The sequence below is a fragment of the Notolabrus celidotus genome, chromosome 9 (assembly GCF_009762535.1).
Source record: "Notolabrus celidotus isolate fNotCel1 chromosome 9, fNotCel1.pri, whole genome shotgun sequence".
Taxonomy (NCBI): Eukaryota; Metazoa; Chordata; class Actinopteri; order Labriformes; family Labridae; genus Notolabrus; species Notolabrus celidotus.
In genome coordinates, this window is record NC_048280.1 from 18,948,076 (window position 1) to 18,968,031 (window position 19,956).

The 19,956-nt window shown below is 40.1% G+C and overlaps 1 protein-coding gene across 4 annotated transcripts in view; it reads left to right on the forward strand.

Moving 5' to 3' along the window:
* Positions 1–2,530: 2,530 nt before the first annotated feature.
* The window catches only part of ap1b1 (adaptor related protein complex 1 subunit beta 1), a 29,135-nt gene continuing 11,709 nt past the window's right edge, over positions 2,531–19,956 (forward strand). The window contains exons 1-18 of one of the 4 annotated variants that reach the window (XM_034691450.1): positions 2,531–2,780; positions 5,243–5,303; positions 7,065–7,170; positions 7,279–7,414; positions 8,025–8,270; positions 8,408–8,598; positions 8,710–8,931; positions 9,051–9,171; positions 9,288–9,383; positions 11,281–11,396; positions 12,308–12,473; positions 13,191–13,289; positions 14,666–14,925; positions 15,240–15,447; positions 16,487–16,516; positions 16,676–16,813; positions 16,909–17,054; positions 17,148–17,277. In XM_034691450.1, the coding sequence (XP_034547341.1) occupies positions 5,267–5,303; positions 7,065–7,170; positions 7,279–7,414; positions 8,025–8,270; positions 8,408–8,598; positions 8,710–8,931; positions 9,051–9,171; positions 9,288–9,383; positions 11,281–11,396; positions 12,308–12,473; positions 13,191–13,289; positions 14,666–14,925; positions 15,240–15,447; positions 16,487–16,516; positions 16,676–16,813; positions 16,909–17,054; positions 17,148–17,277 (2,448 nt within the window). In that variant the 5' untranslated portion in view covers positions 2,531–2,780; positions 5,243–5,266. Of the gene's footprint in view, positions 2,865–2,933; positions 3,057–5,242; positions 5,304–7,064; positions 7,171–7,278; positions 7,415–8,024; positions 8,271–8,407; positions 8,599–8,709; positions 8,932–9,050; positions 9,172–9,287; positions 9,384–11,280; positions 11,397–12,307; positions 12,474–13,190; positions 13,290–14,665; positions 14,926–15,239; positions 15,448–16,486; positions 16,517–16,675; positions 16,814–16,908; positions 17,055–17,147; positions 17,278–19,956 lie in introns of those variants that run through there. The other 3 variants (XM_034691448.1, XM_034691451.1, XM_034691449.1) reach the window with 3 other exon arrangements.

Below are 19,956 nucleotides of genomic sequence, written 5' to 3' on the forward strand. Positions count from 1 at the left end.
TGTAGCTCAACACGCTTTCTCAGGTTGGACAGTGAATTTTTGTATGTTTGGGCAGAGTGGGAAACAGGAAGAACCTTTCAAATGATACGTATCATTTTTAATTTTAAAAACATCTAACACGGGCTGAAGATATGACCATGGGTGCTCAGGTGGAGAATTACAGCCATCATTACCACCTCTAAATGAACTGCCTGATCTGAGTGAAATTTGCTCTGTTTGCTCCACGTTCAACCATGGAGACGCACGATATACAGGTATGACTAAACCACTGAGACAAACAGAACTACACAAACAATTTTTACTGTCTTAGGGATCAGCTTTCAGAAAAGAGAAGGAAATTAATGAGCTGACTTCAAAGGAATAGTAGTGAGTAACTAGAGCACTAATAGAAATGTAGTGGAGTCAAAAGTACAATAATTGTCTCCTGAATGTAGTGAAGTAAAAGTAACTAGAAAGGTTGCATTTCCTGAAAGCAAATGCGTTGAAATGCTGAAGCTGAAGGCTGAAAGCTGTGAAACACAGCTGAACATGTGGAAGAGTAGTAGAAGTAGTTGAATTAGTGGAAGTAGAAGAAGTGGAAGGATTGGAAAATGTAGAAGGAGAGGAAGTTGAAGAAGTGGAAAAAGGAGAAGAAGTTGAAGGAGTGGAAAATGTAGAAGTGGAAAAAGGTGAAGAACTGGAAAAATGTAGAAAAAGGAGAAAAAGTGAAAAAGGAGAAGAAGTGAATAAAGTGGAAAAATTAAAAAGAAGTTGAAGTGTAAGAAGTAGTAGCACCTATAAACTGCTTGACAAACTATGGAAATGTCTTACCTGTGTGTGTGTGTGTGTGTGTGTGTGTGTGTGTGTGTGTGTGTGTGTGTGTGTGTGTGTGTGTGTGTGTGTGTGCTTGTGTTTGTCACTCACTGATGAGGTCATCTGAATCACCTGTGTGTGTGTGTGTGTGTGTGTGTGTGTGTGTGTGTGTGTGTGTGTGAGTGAGAGAGAGAGAGTGTGTGTGTACATGTGTGTGTTTGTGTTCCTGTGTGTGTGTGTATGTGTGTGTGTGTGTGGGTGTGTGTGTGCGTGCGTGTTTCTGTTTGTCACTCACTGATGAGGTCATCTGAATCACCTGTGTGTGTGTGTGTGTGTGTGTGTGTGTGTGCGTGTGTGTGTGTGTGCATGCATGTGTCTTTGTGTTTGTCACTCACTAATGAGGTCATTTGAATCACCTGTGTGTATGTGTGTCTGTGTATGTTTATGTGTGTATGTGTGTGTGTGTGTTTGTGTTTTATTACTCACTGATGAGGTCATCTGAATCACCTGTGTGCATGCGTGTGTGTGTTTGTCACTCACTGAGGAGGTCATCTGAATCACATGTGTGTGCGTGTGTCTTTGTGTCAGTCAGAACTGATGAGGTCATCTGAATCACCTGTGTCTCCAACTGTCATTAACTGTTTCCAACTGTCATTAACTGTTTCCAACTGTCATTAACTGTTTCCATTGTGATGGGACCAGCTGTGTAACTGCTGTGTGACAGTTGATTAAGAATGGGATTCATGGACTAAATTAGGGTCTACAAATGCCAACACTATGCGATAACCGTAATAGCTATCAGAAAAAGGATCAAACCATGAGCATCCAAAGACCCTGATGAACACAGTGATATGTTTTTCATGTCTGTACATTCAGAAATGTAGTCAGGGCAGCGAGTTAAGAAAAGTGAAACTTTTGCTGCCCTCCAGAAATATTTAACATTACGGCAGATGGCCGAGCAGAGAGACTTTCTCTGACAGTTGGTTACCTGCTGACTCAACGGTACAATCTTTTGCTTTGGTAACCTCTTTAACAGAAGCAGGAGAAGACAGGGAACGTTTTGATTTCTTATTTGTGTATGTGGAGTGAGATTTGTGGATTTTCTGGCAATTTTTCCAGAGGCCATGTCCCATTTTTTCCCAGCCTGCCCACTCTAAGTTTTGAACCTCTCACTCTGCCCACCAGAGTTCCACCCCACACACACCAATGTTAAAGTGAGGAAAGAGCTGAAATTTGATGAATTTTTGAACAGTGAAATCTGTGAAACTGTGAAAGGTATCAAAAAAGTGAAACAAGTGTAGATAGCTGAAAGTCTTGTGAACAGTTTAAAGTTTGAATGGAGTCTATAAGTGAAAGTATGCTGAAGCTATGAGCTGTAGTAGTTGAAGAAGTTGAAGTGGATTTGAAGATTCCGCCCCATCTGTTTCAATGTTAAAATAAAGGTTGAATAAAGTTGAATAATTCAAAAAGTATAAGGGTTGAAGATGTGAAAAGATATAGCCTGCGAATGGTGAGGAAGCTGAATAGTTTAAAAGTTGAACGGTGAAAATCGGACAAAATTTGAAGGCTGTGAAAGCGGTCACGGAAGTGGAATAATAATAAGTTTAAAGTAGAAGAACAATATGTTGAAATGCTCAGCATTTCAACATAATAAGTATTCCCCAAAAATAAATACTCAAGTAAGGTACAGATACTCAAAACATGTACTTAAGTACAGTACTCAAGTAAATGTACTCTGTTACTGTGCACCACTGCATGTAGTCTACTTTAATCAGACAGATAATCTTTAGAAACAGCTTAAACTATCAGCTATTAGTAAATTGTTGGTACAGTAGTAGAACCAGTAAGACTCCATTTGTGAATGAAAGCTGACGTTGCTTGTCTGTTTGCAAACGTTTTTTTTTGTAGCAACACGGAAGTGAATCAGGTGGGAGGGACGAAGGCCACCATCACAGCCTGATCACACAGCCCCTACCAAGCCTGTCACGGTAAGATGTATGAGCAGATTTTCTCTACAAATTCATTGTGAGGCGAGTCTAATTTTAACTCCAGAAGGTACGCTAATTCGCTGGGTAAGGTTTAAATCTGGCTGATAGATTAAGAGCTTAACGAACCCTGCAAAGAGTTCCTTAAGCCAGAAGGTCATGTCTCAGCCGTGAGAGCTAGAGTCAGGCACACTGCAGCACACAGCTAGCCTTTAGCATCTCTTTCATTCAGTTAATCAAACTAACGCAAACATGCAAGAATGGGCGAATCAGCTATGCGTAAGTAACTCATCGGTAGTTTCTCGCAGGACAACCCTACCCTAGTTTTTACTGTAGTGTTATACTAAAGCAATACATACTCGAGCCTGCGATGCTAACATTAAAGCAATGATAGCTTGACGTTAGCCAGCGAGCGAGCCTCCTCTCTGTTCTTCGGTTTAGTGGTCAGTGTAATCTAAGTCAACCAGCTGGGGTTATTCATATCGAGAGTCTACCAACATGTGAAGAGTCCGGGTTTAGTGAATCGTTACTTTATTATAGCAGCTGTGTGAAATGTCGATCACTTACAGACGGGCAGCTAACGTCCTGCTAGCTGTCGTCGTCAGTTGTTTGAACAAGTTGTCTAACAAGCTGTCAGGTGTTCACGGTAAACCTGCCTTCAATCAATCAATGAAGACATGACTACATTGAATCTGTGAAAAGATCCTTTAATCACACATTTAATGGTCGTTTACAACGCGTTAGCTTAAAAAACTTTCAGGCCTGTGGTAAATATACATGTTATGAATGAGAAGCTGTTGACATCAGACATTGTTAAGTTTATTTAAATTAAAACATCGCCCTGTTTGAGATCCATTTAACCTCAGGAGCATATTTATGTCGGGACTATTGATATGTTTGCATTGTGCAGTGGTATGGGTTATGATCAGAGGTGGACAGTAACAGTAAATTTACATGAGTACAGTAGTACCAAAGTAGATTTATGAGTATCTGTACCTTACTTGAGTATTAATTTTTGGGGAATACTTATTACTTTTACTCCACTACATTCAGAAGAAAATTATTGTACTTTTTACTCCACTACATTTCTATCAGTGCTCTAGTTACTCACTACTTTTGCTTTAAAGTCAGCTCATGAATTTCCTTCTCTTTTCTGAAATCTGATCCCTAAGTCTGTAAAATGTGTTTGTGTAGTTCTGTTTGTCTCAGTGGTTTAGTCGTACCTGTGTATCGTGCGTCTCCACAGTTGAACGTGGAGCAAAACACAGAGCACATTTCCGTGCTAGAGGTTTTTGAAATGAAGAATGATACGTATCGTTTTAAATGTTCTCCCTGTTTCCCACTCTGCCCAAACGTACAAAAATTCACTGTCAAACCTGAGAAACCGTGCTGAGCTATGTAACATTTGTTTAATTCCACATGAACATTTCAAACTAAGTTGTCTGTGCTTGGAGTAACTTAGTTGCTGTTTTTATTACATGGTAAAGTTTTTAGAGGTTTACAAGTAATGTTTTCTAGATGAACATGATGTAACCGAATGTACTTCTATGTATTCTTGACTGCACTTATGTATTGAGAAAATACAAAGTTTTGAGATTTTTTAAAAAGTACTTTGAATACTTAAGCATTTTTAAAAGCAAGTACTTCAGCACTTTAACTCAAGTCATAATTTGACAGAGGCAACTTTCACTTGTATTGGAGTAATATTTGACCAGGAGGATCTATACTTTGACTTAAGTAATGAAGCTGTGTACTTTGTCAACCACTGGTTATGATCAGAGAACATGTGTTTATCATAGACTTCTTCACATAGATACATGATGCAAGGAATTGCAGTCGAATTAAGTCAAAGCTCAAAATGGTTTTCTTAAACATCTTTGTCATCTGCAAATGGCAAGGCACATTCTTGCACAAAACCAATATTTCTACCATGACAATATTGTATAATAGTGATATTGTTTTGTTTTGTGAACATGTGAAGACAACATGAATAAGTCATATATTTCTTCAAACTATATGACAGCTCTTCTGTACATTCGAGACATAATCTTTAGATGTAGTGAAGTAGATACTTTAACATTTTATTAAAATAGGTTTGTTACATTCTTTAAATTCATTACTTCAATGCTATAGTACAAAGTGCTGTTTTGCAAAGTGGAAGATCTTTTGCAACAAAACATATTTTAAAAAGGTCCAAAGGTTACTCTGCTAAAGAGTTATTGCTGGCCATGTATATGATGACGAAGAAGATTCATGTTTAAAAAAGCAAAGAGATACAAGTGTTGTCTTCTCAGCAAAATCCATTGTCTTCCTCTGTGATAGTTCACTGCCATTTGTTTGGGAGAGGACAGGAATTCCTCTTATTTCCCTGTGCTTGCACTCCTAGTATTTCCTGTGGCAATCATGATGCTCCAAGTTTCCAGTCAGTAAAAGATTTCACAATCATCTCGCTCTCTGTTTTGCAGGAGAATCGACAATTTGGATCCAAGATGACGGACTCCAAGTACTTCACCACTACCAAGAAAGGTCTGTTAGCTTATGATTTATCTATATTCCTGCAGTTGTTTATGTAACAGTTTTTCAGCAAGTGTTTTGTGGATTTTTTGTACTGTTGGCTTGGTGGTGCTGAATTATAATATCTACAAAAGAAGACATTAAAGTTGTTTTTCTAACATTAGCCGATCAATTTTTACCCAATTGAGAGAACTTATACATATTCCCCACAGGCGGTATCTTATTGATGAACCAAGCTGATGTAGCTCTGCTTTATATTGGCTTTGTTGCAAACAACTGAACAGCTCTGGTTATTGTAAATCAGATTAGACATATTGAGCGTTAGCTTTCAGAGATCTAACTGTCCTGCTGCGCTCCCTGTTGTATCTGTTTGGCTCTCACACAGCCCCAAAAAAGTTAATCTTCTCGTACATAGAGCCTAGAAAATACAAAAAAAGTGAAGAAGTAATGCTCGTCAGGACTGTTTTTGACACGAAAGACTCAAGAGTATGCATATTTCTGCCTTATTGTGCATCTACCCAATGTTTTTGTTGTGCAGTCTGTTGCTAACATCCGGAAGAAGATTTGAGGTGATTAGCAGTTTGCTGGGGAAATTCTAAGTAGGCAGACTTAAAGTTAAGCCCAAAATTGTCAATGTGCTGACAGTTTATATTCATTCAGAGAGGCATGCTCTGAAAAGTAAACTCAATAAAGTTGAGTCTCCTTCATTGTCAAAATTTGACACTCTACTTCATACTGTATGCCAAAACATTGACATAATGTATTATTTCAAATGTATGTCACTATTTGAATACAAATACTTTAAATTACAATAAAAAAAGAAATATGATGATTTATATCAAGTATTGATATTGAAAGTTGATAAAAGATCAACCTTAATGGCCCAGTCTTGCTTATGAAAAGTCAGGTAGCATTATTACATTTTTGCCATAAGAAGCCAGATTTTTTGGGCTCTGACACTTGCTAGCTTTTCCATCATACACTAATCTTAAAATTGCAGCACATGCATTGGACTTATTAATGCTTACTACACAAACAATGAGTTGCTAGAGTTCTTTTTAAGTGAATAAGTGAGCCTTATCTGGCAGAGTTTATCCCGAGCAAATTGTCAGGTCTATCCATAAGAGGTCATTGTGTATTCACTGTTATTGTTTCTTTTTCACAATTGCTGAAACATTTAAGTTAGCAGGGAAGTGTGGACACCATAATGGATGAACTAAAATCTGATCCATGGTCTATGACCCTCCCTTCTTTGGACTCTTATTCCAGGATGGCTGATGTTGTGTTTTTCTGGACTCAAAACAAACAAAACTGGAAGGACTTTTGTTTTTACTCTTACTAATGTTGCTATACTGGTGTATCTACCTGTCCATTCCAAATAAAGATACAATTTAAAAACAAAACAACAAGTTGATGCCTGGACTTCAAGAGGTAGCCAGCTGTTTGGCCGTCAGAAGACGCTTATGTAAGGCTCTGAGCTATCTGAAATGTACCCAAACTCAGGGATTTGCCAACTTCTTGCTAAAAAAAAAAACCTCAACATCTGGACACATTTTTAAACCCTGACCTGACCAACATCACAAACTGCTGGGCTTGTCTTCATATGTCTCCATATATCTTTAAGACAAGGGAGCTCTGGACATTGTATGTCGTGTATTCATTTTCCTGTTTTCATTATGGGACTTGTACATAAAGGGCCATGTTGCAGTGTGGTATTTTTCATCCTCATGGATTACATGATGCATAACTCCCTTTTGTCTCTCGCGTGTTCAGGGGAGATCTTTGAGCTCAAGGCAGAGCTTAACAGTGATAAGAAGGAGAAGAAGAAGGAGGCTGTTAAGAAGGTCATTGCATCTATGACAGTTGGCAAGGATGTCAGGTGAGCTTGGAAAATAATGTCGGAAACATCCACACAGAAATGATACACTGACACTCATTACCCATTTCTATGAGACAGCAGTGATGTAACATCTTGTCTCTTTTTCAGCGCACTGTTCCCAGATGTTGTCAACTGCATGCAGACAGACAACCTGGAGTTGAAAAAGCTGGTCTACCTCTACCTGATGAACTACGCCAAGAGTCAGCCAGACATGGCTATCATGGCGGTCAACACCTTTGTAAAGGTAGGGCTCAGTCCGTCATGATTATGCTGAACCTACATTGAAATATCCATGCTAAGTTTATCATTCAAGTGTAGATATTAGTGCAGTCAGAACTTGCTTGTTTAATGTTTCTTGTTGTTAGGTGTAAAGTATTCAAAAAACAAATGTGAGAGAAAAGAGGGAAAAAACTATTATTTAAGCTTTGTATGTATACACTAGAGAAAAGTGTTGTTTTTTTATAGCACTGTTTGATTGGAAGGATAAAAAAAATCCCTTGTTTATTTGAACCGACTCATGCATGGATGCCTGTTTGATGCAGCATTTTTTTGTACAAATGTGTGAAGCAGCATGCCATTTTCCCCTTTTGGAGCTCTCTGACTTCATTTGGGAATTACCCATCCTCAAGGTGTCAGCTGAAGTTGAATAAAGCCATCAGTGTTCTTCAAAACAGTTTTTTTTTCCACCGTCTGGTTTATCATACTGGCTAGTCAGTGACAATTATTATGACATTATTTTAATTAGAATGCTCAAAGAACAAAACGATAGATTTACATTTTGTTTGAAATCTCTCTCAAATAATCTAGATGTTGAAATAAATCAATAGTTTTGACTTCTTTGAACCACCGTCTAGGACTGTGAAGACCCTAACCCTCTAATCAGGGCTCTTGCTGTGCGCACAATGGGCTGTATTCGTGTGGACAAGATCACAGAGTACCTCTGTGAGCCACTTAGGAAATGTCTGAAGGACGAAGACCCGTACGTGAGGAAGACTGCTGCTGTGTGTGTAGCAAAGCTCCATGATATCAACGCACAGTTGGTGGAGGACCAAGGCTTCCTGGACACCCTCAAAGACCTCATCTCTGACTCCAACCCCATGGTACGATGTGGTTTATAATCATTTTGACAGGTTGCCAGAATTGTCTCCGCACAATGACCTCTCAAGTCGTATCGTATTTAGCTGGTGGTTACCACTCAACTGTTATCATTTATCTGTACTCTTTTCATCACCTTCAGGTTGTAGCTAATGCAGTTGCAGCGCTGTCTGAGATAGCAGAGTCTCACCCAAACAGTAATCTCCTGGACCTGAACCCTCAGACCATCAACAAGCTGCTGACTGCTTTGAATGAGTGTACAGAGTGGGGACAGATATTCATTCTTGACTGTCTGGCCAATTACACACCTCGTGATGACCGTGAGTCCCAAAGGTGAGAGAAAACGCTGCAGTCATTAACTTCCAATGTCAGTTAGGAAATAATGCCAGCACACCTTGTCTAATTTTCTGTCTTCTCCCCGCAATTATCATCAACATCTGCTAGCATCTGCGAGCGTGTGACCCCACGCCTCTCACATGCCAACTCTGCAGTGGTGCTGTCAGCAGTTAAGGTTTTAATGAAGTTCATGGAGATGCTGCCCAAAGACTTGGACTACTACGGCACCCTGCTGAAGAAGCTTGCCCCTCCTCTGGTCACTCTCCTGTCTGCTGAGCCTGAGCTGCAATATGTGGCCCTTAGGAACATCAACCTCATTGTACAGAGACGGTAAATGTCCGAAAATGACTCTACTAGGTCATCTTTTACACTATTCTTTATGCCTTGGCAGTTTGTGAAGTGTAAGTAGAGTGTCACTAATAACCACACATGTTGATGTCCCCTTTCAGTCCAGAGATCCTGAAACACGAGATGAAGGTTTTCTTTGTGAAGTACAATGACCCAATCTACGTCAAACTGGAGAAGCTGGACATCATGATTCGTTTAGCTTCACAGGCCAACATTGCCCAGGTAACACACACCCACAGCTGAGACATATTGTTGAAAAGCTGAAAAACCTTTAAATGATATCTAGATCTTGTTAAAAAGATCACATGTATGACTGCTGCTCATCGGCTGTGCTGTAGGTCCTCGCAGAGCTAAAGGAATACGCCACCGAAGTGGATGTGGACTTTGTCCGTAAAGCGGTCAGAGCCATCGGCCGCTGTGCCATCAAAGTAGAGGTGGGTGAAGATGATGTCATACTGTCAGCAGACACTGCTCTAATTTGTTTGTCAAATCCTTTTTGCATCTTTTTAGTTCAAGGATAAAGCACACCTTTTGTATTGTCTGTGAAAGGCAGGTGGATGGACACTTGCTGTGATTTCAAATGAATACAGGGTCAGGACATTGCTGTCTGTTTCTAAAATAAATACCTTTCATAATGGTTACCTTTAAGACACATACATTCACAGTACATGGTGACATGTCATCGTCAAAGTGTGATTGAAAATACTTAAAAGAACATCAGTAGAGCTTTAAGTTATAGATGTAACAAATCTCTTTTTCCATGTAACTTAAATCTAAACAAAAACTTCTAGTACAACTTGCAGGTTGGAGATCCCAGTAAATCAGTGTGTTGGAAAATGAATTTAAAGTTATAAAATTACATTTATAAATTAATTCACTAGAGTAGCCTCTGGAGTCATTTTTGCAAGCTTTTATTTTACTTACATGGGAAAAACGGACAACCGCATGTGGCGTAGCAAAAGGGATTCCAGCCGGTTAATCTAATGTTCCACATTAAAAATATGGATCTAAATTCTAATATCCATCTGCATACCACAGACCACAAACTCTTAAGTACAAGCCTCAAAGAGAGCAGGAACAGGATAGGATTAGGAGAAATGATATCCACAGGAGAGACACTGCTGGGGAGAAATGAGACCAGGCTGAGATCAGCGATCTGTGTTAATTTTCCGTATCTAATACTGTATTCATGTCACAGGTTGTTAGTTTATAATAGCGCAGCGAAGATACTGATGATTTATAGAGGAGATGAGACGATATAAGATGGATCCATCTTTGTAGCTGTCTTCATGCTTCATATATTTCTCAGGATGGGACTCAATCTCTTCTGTATCTCGACTTCCAGTCAGCTAAACGATGTAATACATGATCTACATCTCCACATGCTTCAACTGATAAGATCAGGAGATGGAACCTGCAAGTCATTCACTGTAGTTCATAATAATTCATTGTGGTGAAGATACAGACATTTTATAATGTGGATCTGTGTGTCTATCATGCGGACTGTTTTGTCTATTTTTTGCACTGTAATCAGTCTGCAGTTTAGTCCTTACTTTTAACTGATAGATAGTAGAATTGTAGAGAAATTATCATGCTCATAACCAAAGTTTTATTTTTCTTTGTCAGTTCAGTCTGTAATTATCCTCCACGCTGCGCCTCATGCAGCTCCTGCCCCTGTGTGCATCTGCATCTCCATCTATTTTTCTGTGTGTTTCTTTATAATGCCGATGAAAATGAAATGAGAGAGAGACATACAGAGGGATATACATGGAGGGAGGGAGGGAGGGAGAGAGGGAGAGAGGGAGAGAGAGAGGGAGAGAGTGAAGACCATGCTCTCACTTTGTTTTATAGCTCTTTGTTTCAGAAAAGTCAGTCTGTATTTTCAGCCTCCTATCACTACTCATTAAGGGGAGGCAGGGTGGGGGAGGCTGAGTCCCTAAAGCATGACATGATGTTTAAAACAAGACATTTTTTAGTGGCTAAACAACCACTTTTTCCTTCAAATGTGGTCTTTGGTCTTGTAAAACATCTAAAAACAATTATTAACTTAGTCTGCAGCTATTTTTGTACAAAGTTATATATTCAAGTTGTAAAAATAATTTAACCTTCAAGTTGTACTTTAAGAAGAATATTTGAATTTCAACTTTTCATTTTAAATTGTTTGGATTGGATTCTTAACACATTTCATCTTTTTGACCCACAACTGAAAAACCGTCAGTCCAGGGGCATATATTTGAATGAATATTATATGCGCATATTTTAGTTTTTGTCTCTACTCTTATAATCCTGCCCAGGCCCATCATGACATATTTATGTTCCTCTCTTCATTAGCAATCAGCAGAACGGTGTGTCAGCACACTCTTGGACCTCATCCAAACCAAGGTCAACTATGTGGTGCAGGAGGCCATTGTGGTCATCAAGGACATCTTCCGCAAGTACCCCAACAAGTAGGTCTTCTCCCAAACACACCAAGATATGCATGATCGTGGCACTTTGTTTATTCTCTGTCGGTCTTTGAATGGTCAGATTGAAAGCTCATAAAAAACAAGAAGTGTTTTGTATTGACACTTTTCCCTAAAAAGCATGCTAAAGAGCTTTCTGGGAAGAAAATTGCCCTCTCTAATTCTGACAGTGTTTTAAGTGGACAGCTTAACTTCCTGCCCCACTTGCACCTGGTCAAAGGGCAGGCAGATTCGACTGGAGCGTGACTTCTGCTGTAGATCCACCAGACAGATTCATGTGAGAGACAGAAACCTCACCCACACATTGCTGAGGAGTCGTGAGTCTTAAAATGAGCAGCTTTGCAAAGCCTCTAGCTCAGCATGGCTCAGGCCTTTTACTTGGATGAGTCACTACCCACTCGAACTTCTGCCTTCCCTATTAATTAGAAATCAACTAAATCGTTGTTGCTTTGGCATATTCTGTCTTATGAAACCATTATGTAAATGAAGTGGGTTATTATGAAGCATTTTATACAAACCAGAAGTACAACAGGAATGTATTAACCTTTACAGAAGACCTTGGCTCTCTAAGCATCTAGCTAACAAAACACCCAGCCTTGAAGATGTGCTAGTGAATGTTGTATTTGCCTTTCAGGCCACCAGATCAAACCTCATTAAAGTGAGGCTTGGTCTGTGATTCATGAGGACAGGAGAAGTGCTTGTCACTGTGTTTTATAAGCTGGTGGCATATGGTGGCTTTTTATGTATAAGCTTTTTGTTTATTGATCCTGCCCTTGGTGGTTATGGATAAATGACTGAGTTATTTAGTATTGTAATTAGCATTTTCTGATTCTATCTTCTGATATATTTGCATCATCTGAGTTCACATTATGCTTCTTCTGTGTGACTGTTTCCAGGTATGAGAGTGTGATTGCTACTCTCTGTGAAAACCTGGACTCCCTGGATGAGCCAGAGGCTCGTGCTGCCATGATCTGGATTGTTGGAGAGTACGCTGAGCGCATTGACAATGCTGACGAGCTGCTGGAGAGCTTTTTGGAGGGTTTCCACGATGAAAGCACTCAGGTATGTTTAGGAGAGTGTGGGGAGGCTGTTATTTAAATCATCAAGCCCATTTTTAATGGCAGCAGCATCAGTCATGTGCAGTCAGTGCTTGTAGTACGTAGCACGTGTTAGCTGCTGTCGCCTGAAGTAATTACGTCTGTTGCATAGCTGCTGCAAAGCACCATGAGAGAAATGAAAGAAACCATTGCTGAGTGAACTATTTTGTTTTACTGCAACTTACTGTGCTTAATGTGAAGATGGTAGAATAGTGGGGACACTTTTAAAAATCTGGCTCACTAATATGCTGAAGAACAGCCAGCCTTCACTCTAAGGAGTATTTGGCACAGTTTGTTATGGGATTACATCAGGCTTCACACACTGACACATATCACTTCAGTAATAGATACATTTCATATAATTACCTTTGAGAGGCTCTCTTGGTAGTAATGTTTTTCTTTAGTGAATAAAGTGTTTTATTTTGTTCTGTTTGATGTCAGCAGATAATACTAGTAAGTGTAATATGTACTTTTAAGCAGAATGTTGCATCTATGGAAACCCTTTAGATGTTAATGACATATTGGGTTATTGTCTACTTGTTACATTGTTAAAACATTACTGTATAGATGCATCTTATCAATTTATAATGTGTTATACTTAGATGATCTTTCACTAGCTGCATATAAAACATTCATGTGAGCAGCTGTAACATGACTTGTATGTGTTCACTGTGACATTTAGGTGCAGCTGCAGCTACTGACGGCTATTGTCAAGTTGTTCCTGAAAAAGCCGACTGAAACTCAGGAACTAGTGCAGCAGGTGTTGAGCCTCGCCACACAGGTGGGGAAAATCATTCATCTTATGCCTGTCATTATCTGTTTCTACTTGCCTCATTTAATAACTCCAAAGTCACTATCCTTTGCCCCTGAGCTGCTATTTTTATTTTTATGCATTTTTCAAGGAGTCCTTTTTTATTTAGTGATACAGAATGTTTTAATGACAGTGTGGATCAAAGCCTTGCATTTTTCTCAGTGATTTGATTTGGTCAATTAATGAAACCTAACATTCTAAAATTCTATGATGTAGTAGAACAAAAACAGTGGCTGTTTTCGAAACGGCCTGCTGCATACTACCTACTAATGTAGTAGGCAGCATCACATGTGAGTTCTACTACAATGCTAGCTGGACTAAGTTTAATGAGTAAACTGAAGACATCCACTTATTTTGTTAACTAGGGATGCACCGATCCTACTTTTTAGGTCCCCATACCGATATCGATACCTGGGCTTTGGTTTCTGCCAATACCGATACCAGCCGATCCGATCCCGATATTGATTTAACATGATCCTATTCCTTAATGTGAGGATAGAATCATGTTTTGGCAACTTCAAGGGGGGTTCCAAGTGCTAAACCAGAGGCTGGAATCCTTTTATTTCAAGGATCTGGAACAATTAATCCAATAACCTGTCAGTTTTTTTCACACTTTGAATCCATTAATAGAAGGTTTCTTCCTTCTTCTTTGCAGTAGGCTACAGCTGACGTAAACTTCTTCCTTTGGGCTTCCATTATATTTTTCGTTTTTCACGGATTGCCATCCGTCGAAACATTACCGCTGCACATGTTGCAAGTTTCCGTTGGAATTGTTAGCAAAAGAAGCGTGACATGCACCTAAACTGCAGAGCCTCTGTAGTTATCCTCCATCATGCTCTGCCTGGCAAAAATGCACAGACCAGCCGATGACTAGGAGACGCACATGGCTGTAGTAAACAAAGCAAAGCATAGAACTGGTCATCGATATCCGATCTAGCTTTTTGAGTCTGATCTAGCCGATATACGATACCAGGATCGGATCGGTGCATCCCTGTGGTTAACTTGAGTTATTTGAAATGAAGTAAAAAGTGTGCAGCTCTCTTATGAAGGCAAATACAAGTATGGGATCAGAAAAATCAGACAGGGCTAGACACCATATGTTTATTCATTAATCTAGAGAACTCTTTCTGTTTCTTAAAAAAGTGCAATGTCATACCTACTCTTTAAACACTTTGCATACATCATAAAATAGCCAAATCCTAGCACCACCAAGGCTGGTGGATCAATCACTGCTCATTATCTCATATTCAGAGCAATACAGAAAAGAGTCTGCATTAAGTATTAATTAAATAATCTCCATGAATAATAATAATCCCTCCTTCTAATGACTCTGTCGCTTTCTGTAGGACTCTGACAACCCAGACCTCAGGGACCGCGGCTACATCTACTGGCGTCTGCTTTCCACTGATCCTGTGGCTGCTAAGGAGGTAGTCCTGGCTGAGAAGCCCCTGATCTCTGAGGAGACGGACTTGATCGAGCCCACACTGCTGGAGGAACTCATCTGCCACATTGGCACTCTGGCCTCTGTCTACCACAAGCCTCCCAGTGCCTTTGTGGAGGGCAGCCGTGGTGTTCAACACAAGAGACTCCCCGGCAGTGCTGGATCGTGAGTCATGCACTGTTTTTTTTTTTTCTCTTTTTGTAAACACTGTTTGCACTGGAGTTAGTTTACCTAAGTGGATCCATCTAGCTTCTGGACATTACTGTGCTGAGTAGCACACTCTCCAGCAGTGTCAAGCTGTGCAGCTGATGCACTTTGTTCCTTCCTTCCTCTAAATATGTTATGAAACTTGTCTCCCTTTTATTCAGTGGACTAGATCAGGTTATTTCAAGGACAAGTGAATTTGAAATAATCATCAGATGAGTTAGATAACATACGTAACTTAACAAATTATAATTCTTCTGTTTTATTTCTGCTAGTGGGGAAAGCGTTGAAAGCCCAGACCCTGGTTCTGCTGCTGGAGTGACCGAGGCACCCCCTGCTGTGATTCCATCCCAGGGAGACCTCTTGGGAGATCTTCTCAACCTGGACCTGACACCTCCCACCACCACTGGACCACCACCAGCCCCTTCCTCTGGAATGCAGTTGGGTGCTATGGACCTTCTTGGAGGGGGACTGGACAGCCTGGTAGGTTTTCTTCTACACAGCACAGTTTGACTGAAGCTGACAGGCTCTGAAAACATAACTACATGTATGTCACTAATGTCTATAGTGTCTTTGTGGTTTGGCTTTTCTCTCTACCTTCGGTGCCTTTTCCTCTTCTTCTTTTTTTGTTGACCCCTGTGTGTTTTCCTTTCTCTGTTCAATGCTGCACCTGCAGATGGGGGATGAATCAGAGCCGGTAACTACATGGAGGCAGAGAGAGCACATTTTTATGAACCATGTCAAACCATTTGATAAGATTAATTTTATCCCTGCTGTTAAGCTGTAGTTTTCATGCATCAGTCAGACCCTTTCCCATTATCTATCAATTTCATATATTTCCAGTTAGCATGCTGTTCTATCATTGAGTCCATCTCGTTTCTTATCTCTGGGCTGTGGATGTCTTTCATGTTTCAATCAGCCGCCCATTCCCCTGCGGACGGACACTCCTCAGTCACCTCGACTCCATCAGTCCCCATCGCCCCCAGATTACAGCCCCACAGAGGTTGGTCCATGAGACCAGGCTGGACCAGTAAAGGCCAGCTATCAGTCTAGACCCCCTCGTGTCCCCTGTTGTGCGTACTTTGTCCTCAGAGTAGTTCTACCTAACAGGCATTTGTGATGTATGCACTTCCTATTACAATATTTATGTTGTCCACTCCATGTAGGAGAGATTTAAGTACATCACATCTCTATATATCTACTTTCACTGCACTGTAGTTTAGCTCAATCACTATGTGGAGTCACTGTAACCTTTTGCACCCCCAGTTTTAGTCTTGAACTTTTAACCACCACAGCAGACACGTTTAGTTGGATTTAATCAGTCCCACCAATAAAAGGTCAGTTAGGAGCACTTCAGCTGTTCTGGTGTTTCCTTCCTGCTGTTGCCTGTTTACAGTGTAAACCCTGTAGCTGTCACTCACAGAGAGACATTGTTTTTTACCCTCATTCCCTTCCATTCACTCCTCATATAACCATCAACTCCAATAAGTAATCTAAACTATCTTTGTTTCTCTCCTACCAGCTTGGTGGAGACCTTGGAGGAAGTGCTGCTGTAAGTCTGAGTTTCTGTGCTCAATACAAGTGACAAGTGATAATCAGATGTGTCTTTTTATCCGTTTATTTATTTGGATCCTTATTAGCTACCATTAAGGTAGCAACTAATCTTCCTGTGGTCCACTGTCAGTGTAATGAGTTTGTTTTTGACCTGCAGATGGGGGCTGGATTTAGTGCTCCTCCAGCTACAATGCCAGCCTCTTTCAATGCCCCAGTCAGTGGTGGTCTGGATGACCTGTTTGATCTTGGAGGTGGAGTTGGTATGCCCATGGGAGCATACAGCCCTGCTAAATCAGTGAGTACTGACAAGCTGCACTGTGACACACTGTAGAATGATATTACAACATCATGGGGGTTCATGATAACACAACCGATCTTGTCTCTGTGCAGATTTGGCTTCCAGCCATGAAGGCCAAGGGACTGGAGATATCGGGCACATTTGCTCGTCGTGCTGGGGTCATTCAAATGGAGATGACCCTCACTAATAAAGCTATGAGCGTTATGTCTGATTTCGCCATCCAGTTTAACAGAAACAGGTGAAGCTACTAGCCGAGCCAATTGATGAGTGATTACTGTTGATTTTCAGAATATTGTGACCTTTTTTGTTCTGCCTCTTTGCTCCTCTGTAGCTTTGGTCTCGCTCCAGCTGGTCCTCTTCAGGTTCTAACTCCTGTCAACCCAAACCAGAGCATTGAAGTGAGCCTTCCCCTCAGTACTGTGGGGCCAGTCATGAAGATGGAACCTCTCACCAACCTGCAGGTAACTAATTCACTATTTTTTATTTTATTTTTGTATTGTATGACATTTTTATTCAAATTTTCAGACCGTAAGAACAGTGACAATAATAGACAGAACCAAACAGTTAAAGGGACAAAAAAGAAATATTACAATACTACAAGGAGATAGACATCCAGACAGTAAGACAACGGCAAAAACACACAACAATAAAATAAAAAAAGAAAGAAATACAAATTAAATTAGATTACAACAACCCAAGGTTAAATCATATAAACTGCATAACTAATCAGTCTGCCACTACACAGGCCCTGGTTTAGCCTTATCGTAAATGAGAGTGTAATTCACTATTTTTAATTTCTCCAGGTTTCGTTCCTTCTGATGCTTGACAGTTTGTAAAAAAGATGATTGTCAGATAAAGAGTGCAAACAAAAAGCACAGGGTTATGTATTCAATCTGCTTTCATTTATTCAACACTGGCCTTATCAGGACACTAATGCCCTGGGTTTACTGTCCTCACTTTGCTTCTTACTGGGCCCTGGGCCTCAGATATTGTGACAGCACCGTCTAAGAGTTGCATTATATTGCTAACAAGGTATGCAGATGTGTCTGCATGTTTAATTTTGTCAATTAAATCTGTTAAATTACACATTGTAGTTGGCAGTATTTTAATGTCTTTTTCATTCATCATTTAATTACAGTTTCTTTAGAATTTTAAAAGCAAAATGCTTCATGGTTTAGATATTCATGAGACAGACTCTCATATCTCTTGAAATATTAAGTTTTGTCCTGGAAATGTGACAATGTGTCTCAGGCGATTAGTAATGCATCCTCTCCGTCATTCAGTAATACCATTAAATTCCCATGTTGTGGATAAAACAGAATTAAAACATAAAGCAGCCTTCAGAACAGCTGTGATAAGTAGCAAATAAAAAGCGCGGCAGGCACTGGGTGTTTTTGATCAGGGTGGTTCTTTTAACTGGGCGGAATGGTGGACCGCTGCTGTGTGCAGCTGGAGGGAGAAGATAAGAGTGCTGAGGGGGATGATAGAGGTGGGGGCAGCCATTAGTTGGTCACACAACACATGGCTCCTTTGTTTTTTGCTGCCCTCTGTAGACCTGCTAACCTTTCTTCTCTGCTTCCTCCAGGCGTTGCTTTGATGAATACTTTTGTCTTTTTTGACATTTCCTCAGATATGTTATTTTGAGATGTGTTGTAGTGTTTCTGTCTTGGTAGCAGATGATGTCTCAGAATATTATTGTGAGTTTTCTTTTAACTAGTGATGGAAGCATTCTTATATTCTACCACAGTCAATGAAACCCTTTCATCACAGAACAACACACAATAGGGAAATGTTTGAGCGACTTTAGAGGCAAGCTTCATTTCTTTTTTTGCCACTGAGGGGCGGGTGAGGAGGCCACAGATAATACATTTAAATACACCAAAGCTCTGACTGTCATGACTGGAGCTTGCTTCCCATTTCTGGTTCTACAGTGCACAAATTTGAAAAAGCATTTTTAAGTAAATTGGGACTGATACATAAATCAGTCAAACAGGGTATCTACTCTCGTGAGGTTCTGGATGACATTGATAGCTGTCTTATGAAATGTATGGCTTTAGCTCTGTGACTTAGCATGGACCATTTTCGATCTGGAGTTTAGGTCAACTAATGAAATTATTATTTCCTCTGATGTTAGTGTGAAAGTTTATGCAGCGGAGTTAACAACAGTTTTAGTTGTAGATTCATCTATTATCTGTACTGCAAATGGGAATGGAGTTAATGAAACAGTTTAAGATGTTCATCCATAGACTGCACCCATCTGTTCCTGAGCGCTGTTTTGAAGCCAATCGATGTAAAGAGGCAGAGTTTGAGCCCCCTAGCCAACAGCTATGTCTTCCCGTCCGGGAGTCAGTCATGTCCTTATTTGGGCAAAAACTCGTAATCCTTCTGAACTGTTGGGTTACAAAAACAATCACCCCCCGTACAGTGTGTGCCGATAGAGAAATTAGCTACGTAGAGCAAAGAAGTTTTTGAACCAGGCTGTAAACATGTTTATTAATGCTGCAAAGATTGTCTTTTTTTAATTGTTGTCTATGTGGTTTCCGGTGTTTCTGCAGCAAGCCTCAAGTGGATTCTCTATGAATTGCAGTTTATAACACTTCCGCATGGGCTTCATAGTTTGAGATCGGAGGTTGCCGCTTGTGTTCATCACAGTTTTCCACAGCATGACCCGATGGATTGAAAAAGCAGTCCAAAACCTTAAAATCTTTTATTTGAAACAATCAGACCCCCCAAGCTTTACTTCCTGGAATCAATTGGTAAACTTGAGATTCGTATTTGTTTTGTTCTAAATGGGGAAAAAAGACCCAAAGTTACTGATCGTTATAAACAATGAAAGCATGTGACATAGCAAAAGGCTATTAGGCTAGGTAGTTTATTACAACACTAACTCAATCTGGACTGTAGTTTCACTTGGCACATGGACATTTTGCACACCCTACCATGCCAGCTAACACTCATCATGCGTAAGTGACTTGAACTGTCCTCAGTTTCTTAACACCTCTGTGGTGGCAGATTCAGAACATTCTGTCTAAATAGAAAAGGGAGGATGCATCTGCCAGAGAAACACTAACAAGAGGTTGAAACATTTCCTTCGGTTTCCAAACGATGAAAGAATGAGAGAAAGGGCAAACGGAGAGAAT